At 47.4% G+C, this 15679-nt stretch overlaps 1 protein-coding gene across 3 annotated transcripts in view; it reads left to right on the forward strand.

The window, feature by feature from the left end:
* The window catches only part of Pde8a (phosphodiesterase 8A), a 113542-nt gene extending 111180 nt beyond the window's left edge, over window positions 1-2362 (forward strand). For all 3 annotated transcript variants that reach the window (XM_038314329.2, XM_038314331.2, XM_038314330.2), the window contains exons 21-22: window positions 672-801; window positions 1205-2362. In XM_038314329.2, the coding sequence (XP_038170257.1) occupies window positions 672-801; window positions 1205-1311 (237 nt within the window). In that variant the 3' untranslated portion in view covers window positions 1312-2362. The remainder of the gene's footprint in view (window positions 1-671; window positions 802-1204) is intronic.
* The last annotated feature ends 13317 nt before the right edge of the window (window positions 2363-15679 follow it).

Genomic DNA, 15679 nt, shown 5'->3' on the forward strand with positions numbered 1-15679 from the left:
TTTTTTTTTTTTTTTAATTTTGAAGAGTTTGGCAAAGATTGCTGTTTTTTTTTTTTTAAGATTTTTATTTATTATGTATACAGTGTCCTGCCTGCTGGCTAGAAGAAGGCACTAGATCTCAATATAGATGGTTGTGAGCCACCATGTGGTTGCTGGGAACTAAACTCAGGACTTCTGGAAGAGCGGCCAGTGCTCCTAACCTCTGAGCTGTCTCCCTGGCCCTGTTGTTGATTTTCTAAACTTTTGATGGAATTTACAGGTGCAGCATTTAGTCTTGCCTTTCTTCTGCTGAGAGGTCATGAGGATCGATGCCTCTTCCTTACTAGGCAATAGGTCTCCTCAACAGGACAATGCAGCCACAGCTCAGAAAAGGCCACCAGGCCCTTCCTGGGACAGGGGCCGTGTTCGTTGCTCACAACATGTTGGGTATTTGTGGACAGAAGGATGGTGGATAGTGACAGGACCACTCCCTGACTCTGACCCGAGGAACGTTAGTGAGGAGACTTCTAGCTATTGAAAATCGTGGGGTGGCTTGGGATGTCCTCACTCTGTGGTGTCTGTCTGGCAGATCTCATTTGCTTGGCCGGTGCTACAGAGGCCCCCAAGCCAGCCTGTGGGGCTGCCCTGTGGCAGAGTGGGATTCTGAGCTCACGGGGTGTTCCAATTTGCAGACTGATGAAGAGAGACAGCTGGACTTGCCTGTGGTGATGCCGGTTTTTGACAGAAACACCTGCAGCATTCCCAAGGCTCAGATCTCGTTCATCGATTACTTCATCACAGACATGTTTGATGCCTGGGACGGTAAGGAGTCCAGCGCCTCCTCAAGGAGGGCTTGCTAGTTAGCTGGTTAAGTAGCATAGACTTCCCAGGTGGAACTGAGAGAAAGAAGCCATCCTGGAGGGCTAAGAGCCTGTCAGGTGAGAGGTACCTAGAGAGGTTCCCAAGGGTGTCCCCAGCTCTCTGAGCCCCGAGGGCTACTCTCTGGGGGAGGAATGCAGAGCTGATGCCTGTAGGTCAGGGGCGAGTCCACTCTCCTCAGAGTTTGCTATTACATTACCGCTGACTCCCTCGGCCCTTCTTAAAATGCTGGGGCAGGGCATAGCTCTGTGGTAGAAGACCCACGTTCTACTCCCAGAAAGAAAATAAGGAAGCCTGAACCCATCAATAAAGCCGTGTGAAGACACCGCGTCCGTTCTCTCCCCAGCCTTTGTTGACCTGCCTGACCTCATGCAGCACCTGGACGACAACTTCAAGTACTGGAAAGAACTAGATGAGAAGAAGCTGCGCAGCCTCCGTCCCCCTCCAGAATAGAGTGGGTGTACATCCGGTCTGCGGCTGTCCCTCCTGCCTTCTGCAGTTTCTTAGGCCGTTCGGTGTTAGGCAGAAGCATGGCCTCATCTGCAGAGCCTGCGAAAGGACACGGGACATCAGCCCTCTGGGCCACCATCTGATGCTGTGTCGCTGCACGGCTCCTTAGTAAGGCACCTGAGAACTCTGGCTTGTATCAGCTCTACGTTACCGTAGGCCCGAGGGCCCTGCAGAGCTGGCCCACGCGGGGCAGTGACCACCGTCTCTCCTAGTTCCTTCAGTGGACAGAACAGTGTGGGACATGTCGTGTCTCCAATCTCAGGAGGGGCAGCGGCTCGTTTGGAACACTACTGGAAGTGACTTCTCCCTTAAATCAACTAGCAAATGAGACAAAGAAACTTAAGGTTGATTACCCAATTATTAAATGTTTTATTTATTTTATTAGAAGTTTGGCTTTGAAGTATTTTTAAATTCGTAGAAAATGTCAAAGCCACCTTCGGATGCCACAACCAAATTCACGATTCATTCTCATTGTTTATGAGTTGGTGCACAGACTTATTTTCATAATGCAGATTAAAATATAAATGATACATTTTATCACACTAGAAATGTTAAACCCTTCTTGTTGATGTTACTGGAGATGGTTTTTCGCTGGTGGGTCTTACTCTAGCGTGCAGCAGAGAGGCCACACCCGCAGACCCGGTTCTGAGCTGCAGCTGTGATCGCGGGAGTTGGCAGGTGTGCCTTGTCAGAAAGTTGGATGTGACCATTTTGTCCTAAAATTTTATAATTGCATTTCTAAGAGCCTGCCTTATTTTATACCATTTCTATAAAATATGTCCTAGAAAAGCAAAGCAAACAGGGACACTTAGTGGTTGATATTTTATAACTAACATGGGATATTTGATTCTAGAAATATATAAAGGTGATATCTCTTCATGTTTTTAATGAGCATAATACTATAAGGATGACACTTAATGACACGTCAGAGTGTTAGTTTCATCTTAAACCTGTATTTTTTTCTAGATGAAATTAAACTATTTGTTTTTAAGAAGTCATTTGTTGCCATTTCTTTGGTACTGTCTAATAATAATCTTTCTAAATTAGGAATAGACATTTATTTCACAGAACAAACGAGCAACTAAACAACTCTCTAAGGTCCTGTGGGCAGTTCTTCAGTGTGACCGGGGGTCCTCCATGGAGGAGAACTGGCCCTTTATCCTACACGAAGACAACTAGGAAGAAGCATCGTTATCTTCCTTCCTAGTGCCAAGGAAGGAAAGGAAATGAACGCCACAAGCAGCCTCTGCCACCATGGGCTGAGAGACAGCAGCACAGGGGATTTTCACCACAAAAGCTGCTAATACAAGAGAAGAATGAGGGGCCTAGCATCTCTGAAGATCTAATTACAAAGTGTATACAATGTTGTTTAAAGCAACAGATCTGAAAAGACCCAGTGGTTCTTAACCTTCCCAATGCTGCAACCCTTTAAATACAGTTCATCACGCTGTGGTGACCCCCAACCACATGAGATCCAGGAGGAAGAGCAAAGGGGAGGCTCCAAGCAAGGCCTGAGCTTGGACGATTTGACAGCTGCAGTCCTCGGAATTAAAGGGCACCCTGAATCCTGAATAGAACACGCGCTGTTGGCTTTCCGTGACCTTAAGGAAACACGGGTATCTGTTAAAAGGTTGTCTGGGCTCACTGTTTTGGAAGTTTCAGTCCACACCTACTGGGCGCTCAGTGGGGACTGAATGCGGAAGGAGGTAGAGTCCTATGATGCTCTTTCGGAACACATCCCCCTCCAAACCAAAGTCTCTACCACCTCCCAACAGCGCCAGACTGGGAACTAAGCCTTTAAGATGTGGCTTTTTGCTTGTGACTTTTTTTTCCCCCAAGACAGGGTTTCTTTGTAGCTTTGGAGTCTGTCCTAGAACTAGCTCTTGTAGACCAGACTGGTAGACTGGCCTTAAACTCATAGAGATCCCTCTGCCCTCTGTCTCCTAAGTGCACCACCATCGCCCAGCTAAGACATGGCTTTTTAGGAGACCCCAAACCACAGCAACGCATAAGACAAATCCACACGGGGCCAGCTGTAGAACATGGCACTCAAGAGAAAAAAAGACCTGGAGATTGCCACAGGGTGGGGGGTGTCTCAGCTGCCAAAAAATCAAAGGAAGCTCCCAACCTGGACTCGCTTAGCTACACTAGTATTCAAAAGTGACCATAGGTAACTTCAGACGTGGAGACACAGTTCATTAGAGCCTCCGTGAAAGGGCCAGAGATGCCCTTTAGATGGCAGATCCAGGAAAGGGACAAACATCCCAACCAAGATAGCCAATGAGTGTGAGTGTGTGTGAGTGTGTGTGGGGTGGAGTTGGGAGGGTGTAGCAGTGACCAGAGATGGAAGAAACAGGCACACAAAAGGTAAGCTAATTATTAAAGAGGTCAAGATAGAATTGTCCTTGACTATCGCCAGGAAAGCCTGCAGAAGCTGTCAGAGGATTTATGACAGAACTCAAAACGACCAAGAGGAGAGCAAGGATAAGCCATGAACAACACAGCCATTAGAAGATAGGGTAGGGTGGGGACATAGACTAGAAAAGGTAATAGGGGACACATGCATACAAATAACGGGCACAGAACTCTGGAGAAATGTGTAAAGACACTTTCTGTCATGAAAATGTAGAAAGTCAGGGGCTGGAGAGGTGGCTCAGAGGTTGAGAGCACTGGCTGCTCTTCCAGAGGTTCCCAGTTCAATTCCCAGCACCCACCTGGCTGCTCATGACTATCTGCAATGAGATTTGGTGTCCTCTTCTGGCCGGCAGGCAGACATGCAGGCAGAACTATGCATATATAATAAATAAACCTTTTTAAAAAATGTAGAAAGTCTTAAAATTATACCAAAAGCTTGAGAAATCACAAAGGAAATATCTATAAAAGTTATAAATTCTAAGAAAGATGTAAGATTTGGACATGACCCACAGAAGTCAGAAGGTTATGGAATATTATGGTGCGTGGCTACACATCTCAAAGGCCCTTTGGATTAGCATGCTCTAGAACCGACCACAGCCACCAGATATGAGAAAACAAACCTCACACATCAGCAGTGGAAACTGGGCTGTCACCACCACTTTGGAGAGCAGTCTGGAAAAAAATATAAATCCTCAACTCAGCAACTTTGGACCTAAGACTTTCCGATGCTTGTTAGGAGATATGTTCAAAGGATATTCTGCCTGCGGTCCTGTCGTGCTGAAAAGCTAGCAGCGGTCTGGATGTCCTAAAAGGAAATGATGGTGTTGTATACGAACTATGGTATTTTAGCTTCTAAAGCTCCCCAATGACAGTCCTGCTGCCCGATGGTCACAGCTCTGGCCAGGATCTGATGACTTCCTTCTAACCATGAGAATACGGCAGAAGTGGTGGGTGCTTCTTCCGGGATCTGGCTGCCGCTTGTTTCCAAGGGCTGCTGCAGGCTCTTCAGGAGGTGACTGCCAGCAATCCTGATTTGCCCCTTGACTGGTCAGTTTATCGTTTCAGTCTCTGCAGCCATTATATTCCCTTGTGTGTCTGTGTCCCCCCCATCTCGCAAGGACACCAGTCTCCGTACTCAAGAACCACCCCAGACTGAAGGACCATCTCACAAATTCTTAAATGAGGTTGCATTCTGAGGGCACTGCCCCCTGGTTCCTTGCTTAGTCTAACAAAGCAGCCATCACATCTCCGGCTAGGCCCCTGGGGACAGGAACATCAGAGCACAGCTGACAGCCAGCAAGAACCGAATCCTGGGGTCCGCTCTCCCAGAAACACCTCAGTACAGCTCAGAGACTACCAAAGCTCCGCTCCTCGCCCAAGTAAACCAAGGCAGCTAAGCGCTGTTGTTTTGGTCTTTTTGTTTGCTTGGTTTGGTTTGGATTTTTCAAGACAGGGCTTCTCTGTGTAGCTCTGGCTGTCCTAGAACTCACTGTAGACTAGGCTGGCCTCAAACTCAGAGATCCGCCTGCCTCTGCCTCCAGAGTGTTGGGATTAAAGGCGTGCGCCACCGCCACTCAGCTGGCGGTTAAGGGTTTTAAGCCAGTAAGTTTTGAATTCGTTTTTTGTTTTCTTTTGTCTTCCCCAAAGCAATACAGTCTCCATATCAACTATATTACGCATTCAGAAAAATGAGTTAGGGCTCTGGAGTCGTCTGGGGGAAAAGTGAAGAGTCAAAGAAGGGCTGTGATACCCTTTGCAGAAATGTCTTCTGATTTCAAAATCAAAACACAGTTGGTGGTGTAAAAATTAGTTGGCGTTTGAATTATAAGTTTACAGATCCTGTGAATTGCCTTGTGTACCAGTGGCCTCACTAGCCCAGCAGAATGTTCGACATATAAAAATCTGTTAATGTAATCCACCACATAAACTACAAGGGAAAAAAAAACCCATGTGATCATCTCATTAGATGCTGAAAAAGCCTTTTACAAAGTCCAACACCCCTTCATGATAAAAGTCTTGGAGAGATCATGAATACAAGGAACATACCTAAACATAATAAAGGCAATATACAGCAAGCCAACAGCCAACATCAAACTAAATGGAGAGAAACTCACAGTGAGCCCACTGAAATCAGGAACAAGACAAGGCTGTCCACTCTCCATTTCTATTCAATACAGTAGTTGAAATTTTAGCTAGAACAATAAGACAACTAAGGTCAAGGGGCTACAAATTGGAAAGGAAGAAGTCAAAGTATGACTATTTGCAGATGATATAATAGCATACATAAGTGACCCCAAAATTCCATCAGAGAACCCCTACAGCTGATAAACACCTTTAGTGAAGTGGCTTGGATACAAGACCAACTGAAAAAAAATGAGTAGCCCTCCTGTATACAAATGACAAATGGTCTAAGAAAGAAATCAGAGAAACATCACCATTCACAATAGCCACAAGTAATATATCTTGGGGTATTCACCAAGCAAGTGAAATACCTCTATGAGAAGATCTTCAAATCTTTACAGAAACTGGAGAAGATATCAGAGGATGGAAAGATCTCCCATGCTCATGGATCAGTAAGGTTAGCATAGTAAAAATGGCCATCTTACCAAAATAACATACAGATTCAATGAAATCCCCATTAAAATCCCAACACAGTTCTTTACAGACCATGAAAGAACAACACTCAACTTCATATGGAAAAACAAAAACCCAGGACAGCTAAAACAATCCTATTTAATAAAAGAACTTCCAGAGGAATCACCATCCCTGATTTTAAGCTTTGCTACAGAACTGTAGTAACAAAAACTACACAGTATTGGCGAAAAAAACAATTGAATTGAAGGCCCAGACGTAAATCCGTACACCTATATCCCAGCACTCGGGAGGCAGAGGGAGGTGGATCTCTGTGCGTTTGAGGCCAGCCTGGTTGACAAAGCGAGTTCCAGGACAGCCAGGGCAACCCATGATAATAACTGTTGAACTGGACTTTCTACTCTGAAATACATCAGGAGCGAAAAGACCAAGAGGAAAACAGCATTGCAAAAGACACATCTGAGAAAGGACTGTAGGGTCATTTTAAAACGTGGCAAAGACGTCCGGTTGACAGGACTGCACGTGTTAGAAAAACGCTGCCTGACATGATGACTAGACGGGGGACATGATCTAGCACAGTCTGCACCAAACACCACCAGATGCTGACAGGAATACAGCGAGTCGCACAACTGGAGAAGCACAAAATGGTACAGCCATGTCTAAAGGTAACTTGGGAGTTTAAAAACAAACTATTATTTTTAAAGGGGTTGTGTGTGTGTGTGTGTGTGTGTAGGAGCCCAAGGAGATGAGGACACTGGGTGCCCTGGAGCCAAAGTCACAAGTGGTTGTGAGCCACCACGTGGGTGCTGGGAGCTGATCTCAGGTCCTCTCCAAGACCAGTGGGCCCTTAACTGATGAGCCACCTCTCCAACCCCAGAAAACACTTTGTACCACAAGATCTGGCAAGCACAGCCCTTGATATTTGCCCAAAGGGCTGAAAGTACATCCACATAAAATCCCCTGGACGTTTAGGCGGGCTTGACCACTGAGCTAAGTCCCCAAGCCCAATATTCTTTTGTTGTTGTTTGAGGTAGGTTCTTCCTAGTAAACCAGGCTGCTCTGAATTTACAGAGATCCTCCTGCCTCTTCACCCCCCAGTTCTCGGAGATCCATCCATTTGCCTCTGCTTCCCAAGGGCTGAGATTAAAGGTGCGTGCCATCGCCTCCCGGCTCGAATAAAATTTTAATATGTTAATTCTTTATAAGTGGAAAACAGATATGTAAGGCATGGCATAAGCCCTAGATTTCACTAGAGAAAAACTGGAGATGTCACCTGTTTAAAGGGCAGGAAGGGAGGGAGAGAGGGAGGGAGGGAGGGAGGGGAGAAAAGGAGCAGAAAGCTTGCTTTCTTCAAAGAGGCAGCTGCTGGAAGAAGTGACCACTCAGTCACAGGTTGCCTTTTCCCTGGTGGGTCCGGAAACAATGGGCCGGGAAGCAGCTCACACAAGCCAGGAAGAGGCTGAATCAACTTAACAATTGCCTCATCCTGCTGTGCCCAGAGGAAACCTCAGGCCTCACAACTGTCCCGCATGTGGCCACACAGCCTGTCAGATGGTCCTGAAGGAAAGACTCCAAGGAAACAAAGTCCTCCAGCCACAAAGGTCTGTGCCTGCAGCCTTGGCACCCGAAGGAAGGCGCCGGCCCTCCTCCCTGCAGAAGGAACAGCGCCCAGCGCCAGCGGGACGTGTTTCCACTGGCCACCCTTCCCGTTTCCTCCAGCCCCGCTGCTCCACAGCCTCCAACTCCACCTGCAAGGCCAGGTTCCTGGCTGGTGGAGCAGGGCCCCGTTTAATCTAGAAGGATGTACACTCAGCCGCCAGGAAGCAATAGCATTAGCTCAGGGGCCAAGAACAGCACCGTGGGTGGAACAACGTGGGAGGGTCCAGGGCAGATCAAGGCTCTCTTATTGTCCGGAAGAGAAAGGGGAGCAGAGTAGAAATTACATAGATGGAGGGGAGGGGAGGGGAGGAGGGGAGGTAAAGAAGCTTTCTAAACATAGGGGTAGAGGTTGGAAAATAGCTTGGTGGTCAAGGGCACACTACCCTTCCAGGGATCAGAATTGAGTTGGCAGCGCCCACAACCACCTCTGACTCCACCTCCAGGGGCTCTGGCGCCCTCTTCTGGATTCCAAACTCATGTGCACCCACCCTTCCACATGTACACATAAATAAAAATAGGGTTAACTGTTTAACATATCCAAGGATGAAAAGACAAATTTCCTTTTTTTGGTTTTTTTTTTTTTTTTTTGCTTTTTGAGACAGGGTTTCTCTGTAGATTTGGAGTCTGTCCTGGAACTAGCTCTTGTAGACCAGACTGCCACCTGCCTCTGCCTCCCGAGTGCTGGGATTAAAGATGTGCGCACCATTGCCTGACCAAAAATAATTTTTGGGGAGAGGGAGAGTAAGAATATGGCTCTTGTCAATGAACACTTCTGAAAAGAAGCTGTGTCTGCAAAGAATGACTGACTCATTCGTTTCGGTCCTGTGGAGAGACTGGAATCTTACGGGTCCAGAGGCTAATTATTTCAGACTAATTCAAGTCTCAAAATAGCTGTCCCTTGTCCATCTGTGTCAGAACTAATATCTGACTAATAGACAGAAACATTTTAGAAAGCTGTGCAGTGGTGGTGCATGCCCGTAAGCCCAGCACTCAGGAGGCAGAGGCAGGCGGATCTCTCTGAGTTCGAGGCCAGCCTGGTCTACAGAGTGAGTTCCAGGACAGCCTGGGCTGTGACACAGAGAGACCCTGCCTCAAAGCAAAACAAAACAAACACAGGTACCTTTGAGAATCTACTAACTTAGCACACCGCTAGCTCCCACCATCCCAAGCTCGCACCGGCAGCACCTTGGGCCTGTAGTGGAAAAGCTCCCATCTCTCTGTGCCTCTCTGATGTACCCCCATGTGTTTTAAACCTGCCTTGATTTATGACTCTCTGTTCTGTAAAACTATTAAAAACCTTCATGAAACTGCCTCCATGTTGGAACATGGGATTTCAGGTAAGCTAAGTATGTGTTCCCAGGCTGTGTTCCCTCAAAAGGGCTTCAGAACAAACGACCTCTTGCTCCCTGTAAGATGAGAGCCGAGTCCGCTTTTTGCCTGTGCTCTGAAGGTGAGAGCATTTGCAGGAGTGTGTGAACATGGAGTTCGGATCCCAGACTCCACGGAAATGCAGGCAGGCAGGCAAGTGGCCTGCCTGCAATCCTCTGCAATCACAGAGCGAGCTGAGGGCCAGGCCAGAGTAGCCTAAATGGTTCTAGGAGAAACCCTGTCTCCATACACAAGGTTGAGAGCAATGGGGGAAGACACCTAAGCAGCCTCGAGCCTTGCACTCACTTGTGCACTAGTTCCCCCCCCCCCGTGCGTGTGCATCCACACAGTTATAAAGGTTGATCTATTTTATATGTATGCAGGTTCTGTCTTCACGTTCACCAGAAGAGGGCATCTGATCCCACCATAGAGGATTATGAGGTTCATAATCCATGTGGGTGCTGGGAACTGGGTTCAGGACCTCTGGCAGCCAGTGCTCTATAGAAAATTTCTCCTATGGGAGACCGTAACAAATTATATTGTAACCGTCACATGCTGCTGGGCTTGCTGAGAACAAGATGGCCACCTTGTCACAGACTCAAGCGTGTTTGATTCAAGTGTCCTCCAAGACTTCCAGGCCTGGGCAGGCTGCCCCGGCCCTGTGATAGAGCAAACAACTAACGATATAGAAGACACTGAACCCTGGAGAACGGCCAGCAGGTGAACCACTTCCAACAGAGGCCACGCCAGTCCATCCCAGGGTATCAAAGCACTTACGGTGGGCAGCCAGCAGCTCACCCAGAGGGCACTCAGTACCACTGCATCAGCAGTTCCCAGCCTTGAGTAGCCATGGCTGCCGGATAAAGGAGGCTCCTGAGTTCATGCTTTATCTATCCGTTGCTTGCTGCTGTTCTGCATGGACGCCCCTCCTGAGGGAAACACTTGCCCTGCCTGCCAGGGACTCTCTCGTTGGAATCTCAGGCTGGCTGCCTTCACGGAGCTTTTCGGTGCCTGGATCGAGGAAGCCACGTATCTGCTGCTTGCTATTTGTTCCTTTATTTTTGCTTGCTTAATCAACTCAGTCATTCAAAACTGAAAGCACAGCTAACCCGGATCATTCTCTGGATAAAACCAAAGCTCTAAGGCGGCCCTGAGACACAACCAAACTCTGCTGGTACAGAGACATCTGGTTCCTTAGGTAGGACAAAGGCATTGAAAGCGGTACGGACTTACTGACCTTACAAAGCTGAATTTTCTGTTTACAGTTCTCAGGGAAAATAATTCCTGATTGATAGAAATAAGAATTTTAAACTGTTTAAAATATGTTCAAGGAGCTGAAGAAAACAGTACCTAAACCATACATGATAATAATACAAAGGAACAGACATATACAGGAAGTTTTATATACTATTGAAAAGAGACTTATGAGCCAGGCATAGTGGCTCTGTGAGTCTGGGGACAGGCTGGTCTACAGAGTGAGTTCTGGGACAGGAAGGGATACACAGAAAGAGTGTCTCCAAAAAACCAAAAACAAAAAACACCAAAATGAGGCTTATGTTAATTTGTTATAAGACATTAATTATAATATCTAGAACAATCTTTAAGAAAGCAACTCAGGGGCTAGACAGCTCAGCAGTTAAGAGAATTGGCAACCCCCTTCCCCCCCCCCCCCCCCCCCCGCAAAAAACACCTGTAATTCCAGTTCCAGAGGATCTAGTGCCCTCTTCTGGATGCCGCAGACACTGCACCTACACTCATGCTGCCAAAACACGTACACTTTAAATTGTCTGTCTCTCGGTCTCTCTCTGCCCCCCCAACCCACACACACTTTAAAGGAGAACCCCAAAGGGATATAGCAATGGAAATGACCGGGTAAACACTAGGATGCTGTGCACTAGCTGGTGTATAGCACAAATGGCAGTAAGGACACAAATGTATATCAAGGGTGAGGCCCAGCCCGGACTACAGAACAATAGGAAACCCTGGGAAATGAGCAGCTTAACAGCTTCACGGTATCAGGAATTCTCTTAAGTATAAATGAATTAGAAATGGTTTAAGCATCCAATTGCAGGTAGAGATCATCAGAATGCCATTTACAACTTAAAGCAATGCTTTCTACAAGAGATATTTTTGATTCAAACATACAAAAGTTAAAACTAAAAGGATTAAAAAAAAAAAAAAAAACCCACCACCCAGGCAGTGACAGAGGGAATAAGAGGGAATAGGTGTGATTACCTGAACCAGATGAAACTTGACATTTTAAAGAAAAATTGATAGGTTTGGTGGTACATACGTATAATCCCAGAACTCAGGAGATGAGTCAGAAGGATCAGGAAATCAAGGCTAGCCTTGGCTCTGGAGCTGGTTCCAGGCCAGTGCAGGCTACATAAGGCCCTATCCCAAGAAACTGACAGAAACTGAACTACTCAAGTCAGCGCCACTTGAGACTTACCAAACACGGATCTAACAGCGCGTGTGTCAGGCACACTCCAGCACAGACCACATCTTACGCTCACAATTCTCAAAAGACGAACTCGTTCATACTGAGCGTGTTCTCTGACCAAAACAGGAATGAATTAGACAAGAGGAAAACCTGGACGTACGCAAGCATACGGAATATAAATCGCACTGGGCAGTGGTGGTGCACGCTTTTAATCCCAGCACTGGGGAGGCAGAGGTAGGTGGAGCTCTGAGTTCGAGACCAGCCTGGTCTACAAAGACTTCCGGAGCAGTAAGGGCTACATGGAGAAACCCTATCTTGAAAACAAAACAAAACAAAAAAACCCAAAAACACGAAACAAAAAAGAAATGCAGAACTCTTCCCTGGAGGAGAACATCTCTCAATTCATTGTGTGAGGCCAACATCACCCTTACACCAAACAGAGAAAGATATCATGAAAGGCTGGGTGAGACGCTTGCTGCCAAGCTGGACTCCCGGGACGCACACGGAAGGAAAGAACCAATTCCCAAACACTGTCCTCTGAGCTGTCTGTGTGTGCCCGCCACACCCACACACATACACACAGAAAATGAATAAAATGTTAAAAAAAAAAAGTAAAACATCACAAGAAAACCATCAACCAGTGTGCCATGTGGTCATCGAATTCCCCCCCCCCCCATACTAGCAACCAAGCACAGCAACCTGCAAAGTGATCAGACATAGGTCCGTCTGTGCTACATACAAAAGCCGAGCGTCAATGTTTTAATTTAGACCTTATTTACTGAAACAGGGTCTTGGTTCTCAGATTGACTTTGAACTTCTGATCCCTCTGGCCTTCCTGAGTGCTGTGACAGCAAGCCTGGCTGAAGGAAGCGCCTGAGAAACCTAGGCCTGTGCACGTCACATCAGTGCTCTGCCACTGAGTGCATCCCAATCTGGATCTTCAATGCCCCTTAGAGCTCATGTGTTCGGGGAGGTGATGGGAAGTTGTCTTAGGTCGCTGGGGGACACTCTGGGTGTGTACTGTGGGGCCCCAGTCTCCTTCCCCTGCTTGTCCCCTCTCCTCTACACCACACAGAGGGCAGCTTTGCCCCATACACCACCTGCTATGACAACAGCAGAACCCGCGGGTACAAAAGTGGCTAGACCATCCCAACTGAGACCTCCCAGCTTCAGCTGAGATGAACTCCACCCTGCGATGATCTCAGTATTGTTGCCAATACAGGAAGGTAAGAACTGTACTTCAGATAATGACCCCCGCAAAAGACAATAAGGAACAGACTCTGATCAAGCATTTGACAAAACCCAACACCGAGGACAGGAAACATTCATGATGCAATCAAACTGCAGTGGTGGTGGTGGTGGTGCACGCCTGCACGCCTTTAATCCCAGCACTCAGGAGGTGGAGGCAGGTGGAGCTCTGTGAGTTCAAGGCCAGCCTGGTCCAGAGCGAGTTCCAGGACAGCCAGAGCTACACAGAGAAACCCTGTCTCAAAAAACAAGAAACCAAAACACTACAACAGAGGTGGATGTCCTCAATGCCATGCACTGTGCCTTCGAGAGCCCACAGCTAACAACCACACACTACACGGGAGCCCACAGCTAACAACCACACACTACACGGGAGTGCACACAGCTAACAACCACACACTACACGGGAGTGCACACAGCTAACAACCACATACTACACGGGAGCGCACACAGCTAACAACTACACACTACACTGGAGCGCACAGCTAACAACTACACACTACACTGGAGTGCACAGTTAACAGCTACACACTACATGGGAGCACACACAGCTAGCACACTTGACAGTGAAAAGCCAGGTATGGTGACACACACCTGAGATCACCGCACTTAGGAGCGACCAGGAGGCCCCGTCTCAGATAAAAACAAGTGAACTCATTCCCTTAAATCAGGACCAAGCAAGGATGCCAGCTCTACCACCTGTCAGCATGGAGGAGCCACTCAAGCAACGTCGAGGGTCTGGGTAAGACAGGGAAGGAAGCATCATACATACCGGGAAGGAAAAATGCAAATTATCTCTTAATTGTAGGTAGCATTTTATACAGAATGGTAAGAAATCACTTCTGAAGTTAACCTTAAGAAATGGGTGTAGCAGGATCGTAAGACACAGGAGGGTCTAAAATGCAGATGTCACGGCTGTGATGTGAACCTGTGAAAAAGGACCAGTACGGTGCCAGCTGCCTCAAGCAGAGGTCCGGGCGGAAGCTTCAGAAGGGACAGCAGCCCTCAGCGAGGGCAACGGCGCCTGGCAGTGCCAGGGCGAGATCAACCGACCTCCCTCCTAGGCAGAGAAGCGACAAGCAGGAGCCCCACCTAGACCATGGAGCACTGAAGGGGAGCGCCGAGGTGGAGCGCCGAGGAGCCAGGCAAGAAGCACAGGCTATCCCACTGCAATGGGTTGAGACCTTGCCCCACTGGAAAGCTGTGATTACCAGAGTTCCTGACGGCCCCTAAGACAGTGCGGGATTTGGCAATGCATTTCCTGCAGGATAACACTTCAAGCCACCTAAGTTTATACATACACAAGGTTCTATCATACAGGAACTGGAGAGATGGCTCAGTGGTTAAGAACACCGGCTGCTGTTGCAGAGGACCCCAGCTCAATTCCCGGTACCCACATGGTGACTCATACCACAACTGCTTATAATTCCAGTTCTAGGGGACTCTCTTCTGGCCTCTGTGGGTCCCAGGCACACATACACATGGTGCATGTGCATACATGCAGGTACACACACACACAGTCTACCATGCAAACATCTCCAGTCAAGACATCACTAGTGTTGAAATCCTACAGAGGCAGGCTGTCTAGTTTTAACCATCTCTGCACCCCTGTAGGTGGTCAAATCCGTCTTAGCTAGGGTTACTATTGTGATCAAACAAAAAGCAATTTGGGGAGGAAAGGGTTGATTTGGCTTACACATCACCATTCATCACGAAAGGCGGTCAGGACAGGATCTCAAGCAGTGCAGGAATCTGGAGGCAGGATCTGATGCAGAGGCCATGGAGGGTGCTGCTCACTGGCTTGTTACATTGCTTGCTCAGCCTTTCTTACCGAACCCAGGACCAACAGCCCAGGGATGGCACCACCCACAATGGACTGGGTCCTCCCTCATTGATCACTAATTAAGAAAATGCCCTAATTAAGAAAATGTGATGGCACATGCCTTTAATCTCAGTACTTAATCCCAGCAACTGGGGGTGGGGAGGAAGAGGCAGGAGGATCTCTGAGTTTGAGGCCAGCCTAGTCTACAGAGTACAGAGTGACTCTCAGGACAGCCAGGGCTATGAAAGAAACCCTGTCTCGAAAAATAACCAAGCGTGGCAAAAAAAAGGGGGGGTGGGATTAAGAATGAAAACAGATTTTGCCACGTGTAGCAAAGCATGCTCTCACACTTGGGAGGCAGAGGCAGGAAGATTTCTGTGATTTTGAGGCCAGCCTGGACTACAAAACAATTTCCAGGATAGCCAGGGCTCTGTTACTCAGAGAAACCCTGGAAACCCTGTCAAAAAAAAAAAAAAAAAGAAAGAAAAAGAAAGAAAGGAAAGAAAGAGAAAGAGAGAGAAAGAGAGAAAGAAAGAAAGAAAGAAAGAAAGAAAGAAAGAAAGAAAGAAAGAAAGAAAGAAAGAAAGAAAAGAAAGAAAGAAAAAGCTGGGCAGTGGCATCCCGGAGGCGGAGGCAGGTAGATCTCTGTGAGTTCGAGGCCAGCCGGGTTTACAAGAGCTAGTTCCAGGACAGGCTCCAAAGCTACAGAGAAACCCTGTCTCGAAAACCAAAACAAACAAAAACAAGAAAGGAAAGAGAAATAG

This window comes from Arvicola amphibius, chromosome 12, assembly GCF_903992535.2.
Source record: "Arvicola amphibius chromosome 12, mArvAmp1.2, whole genome shotgun sequence".
Classification (NCBI taxonomy): Eukaryota; Metazoa; Chordata; class Mammalia; order Rodentia; family Cricetidae; genus Arvicola; species Arvicola amphibius.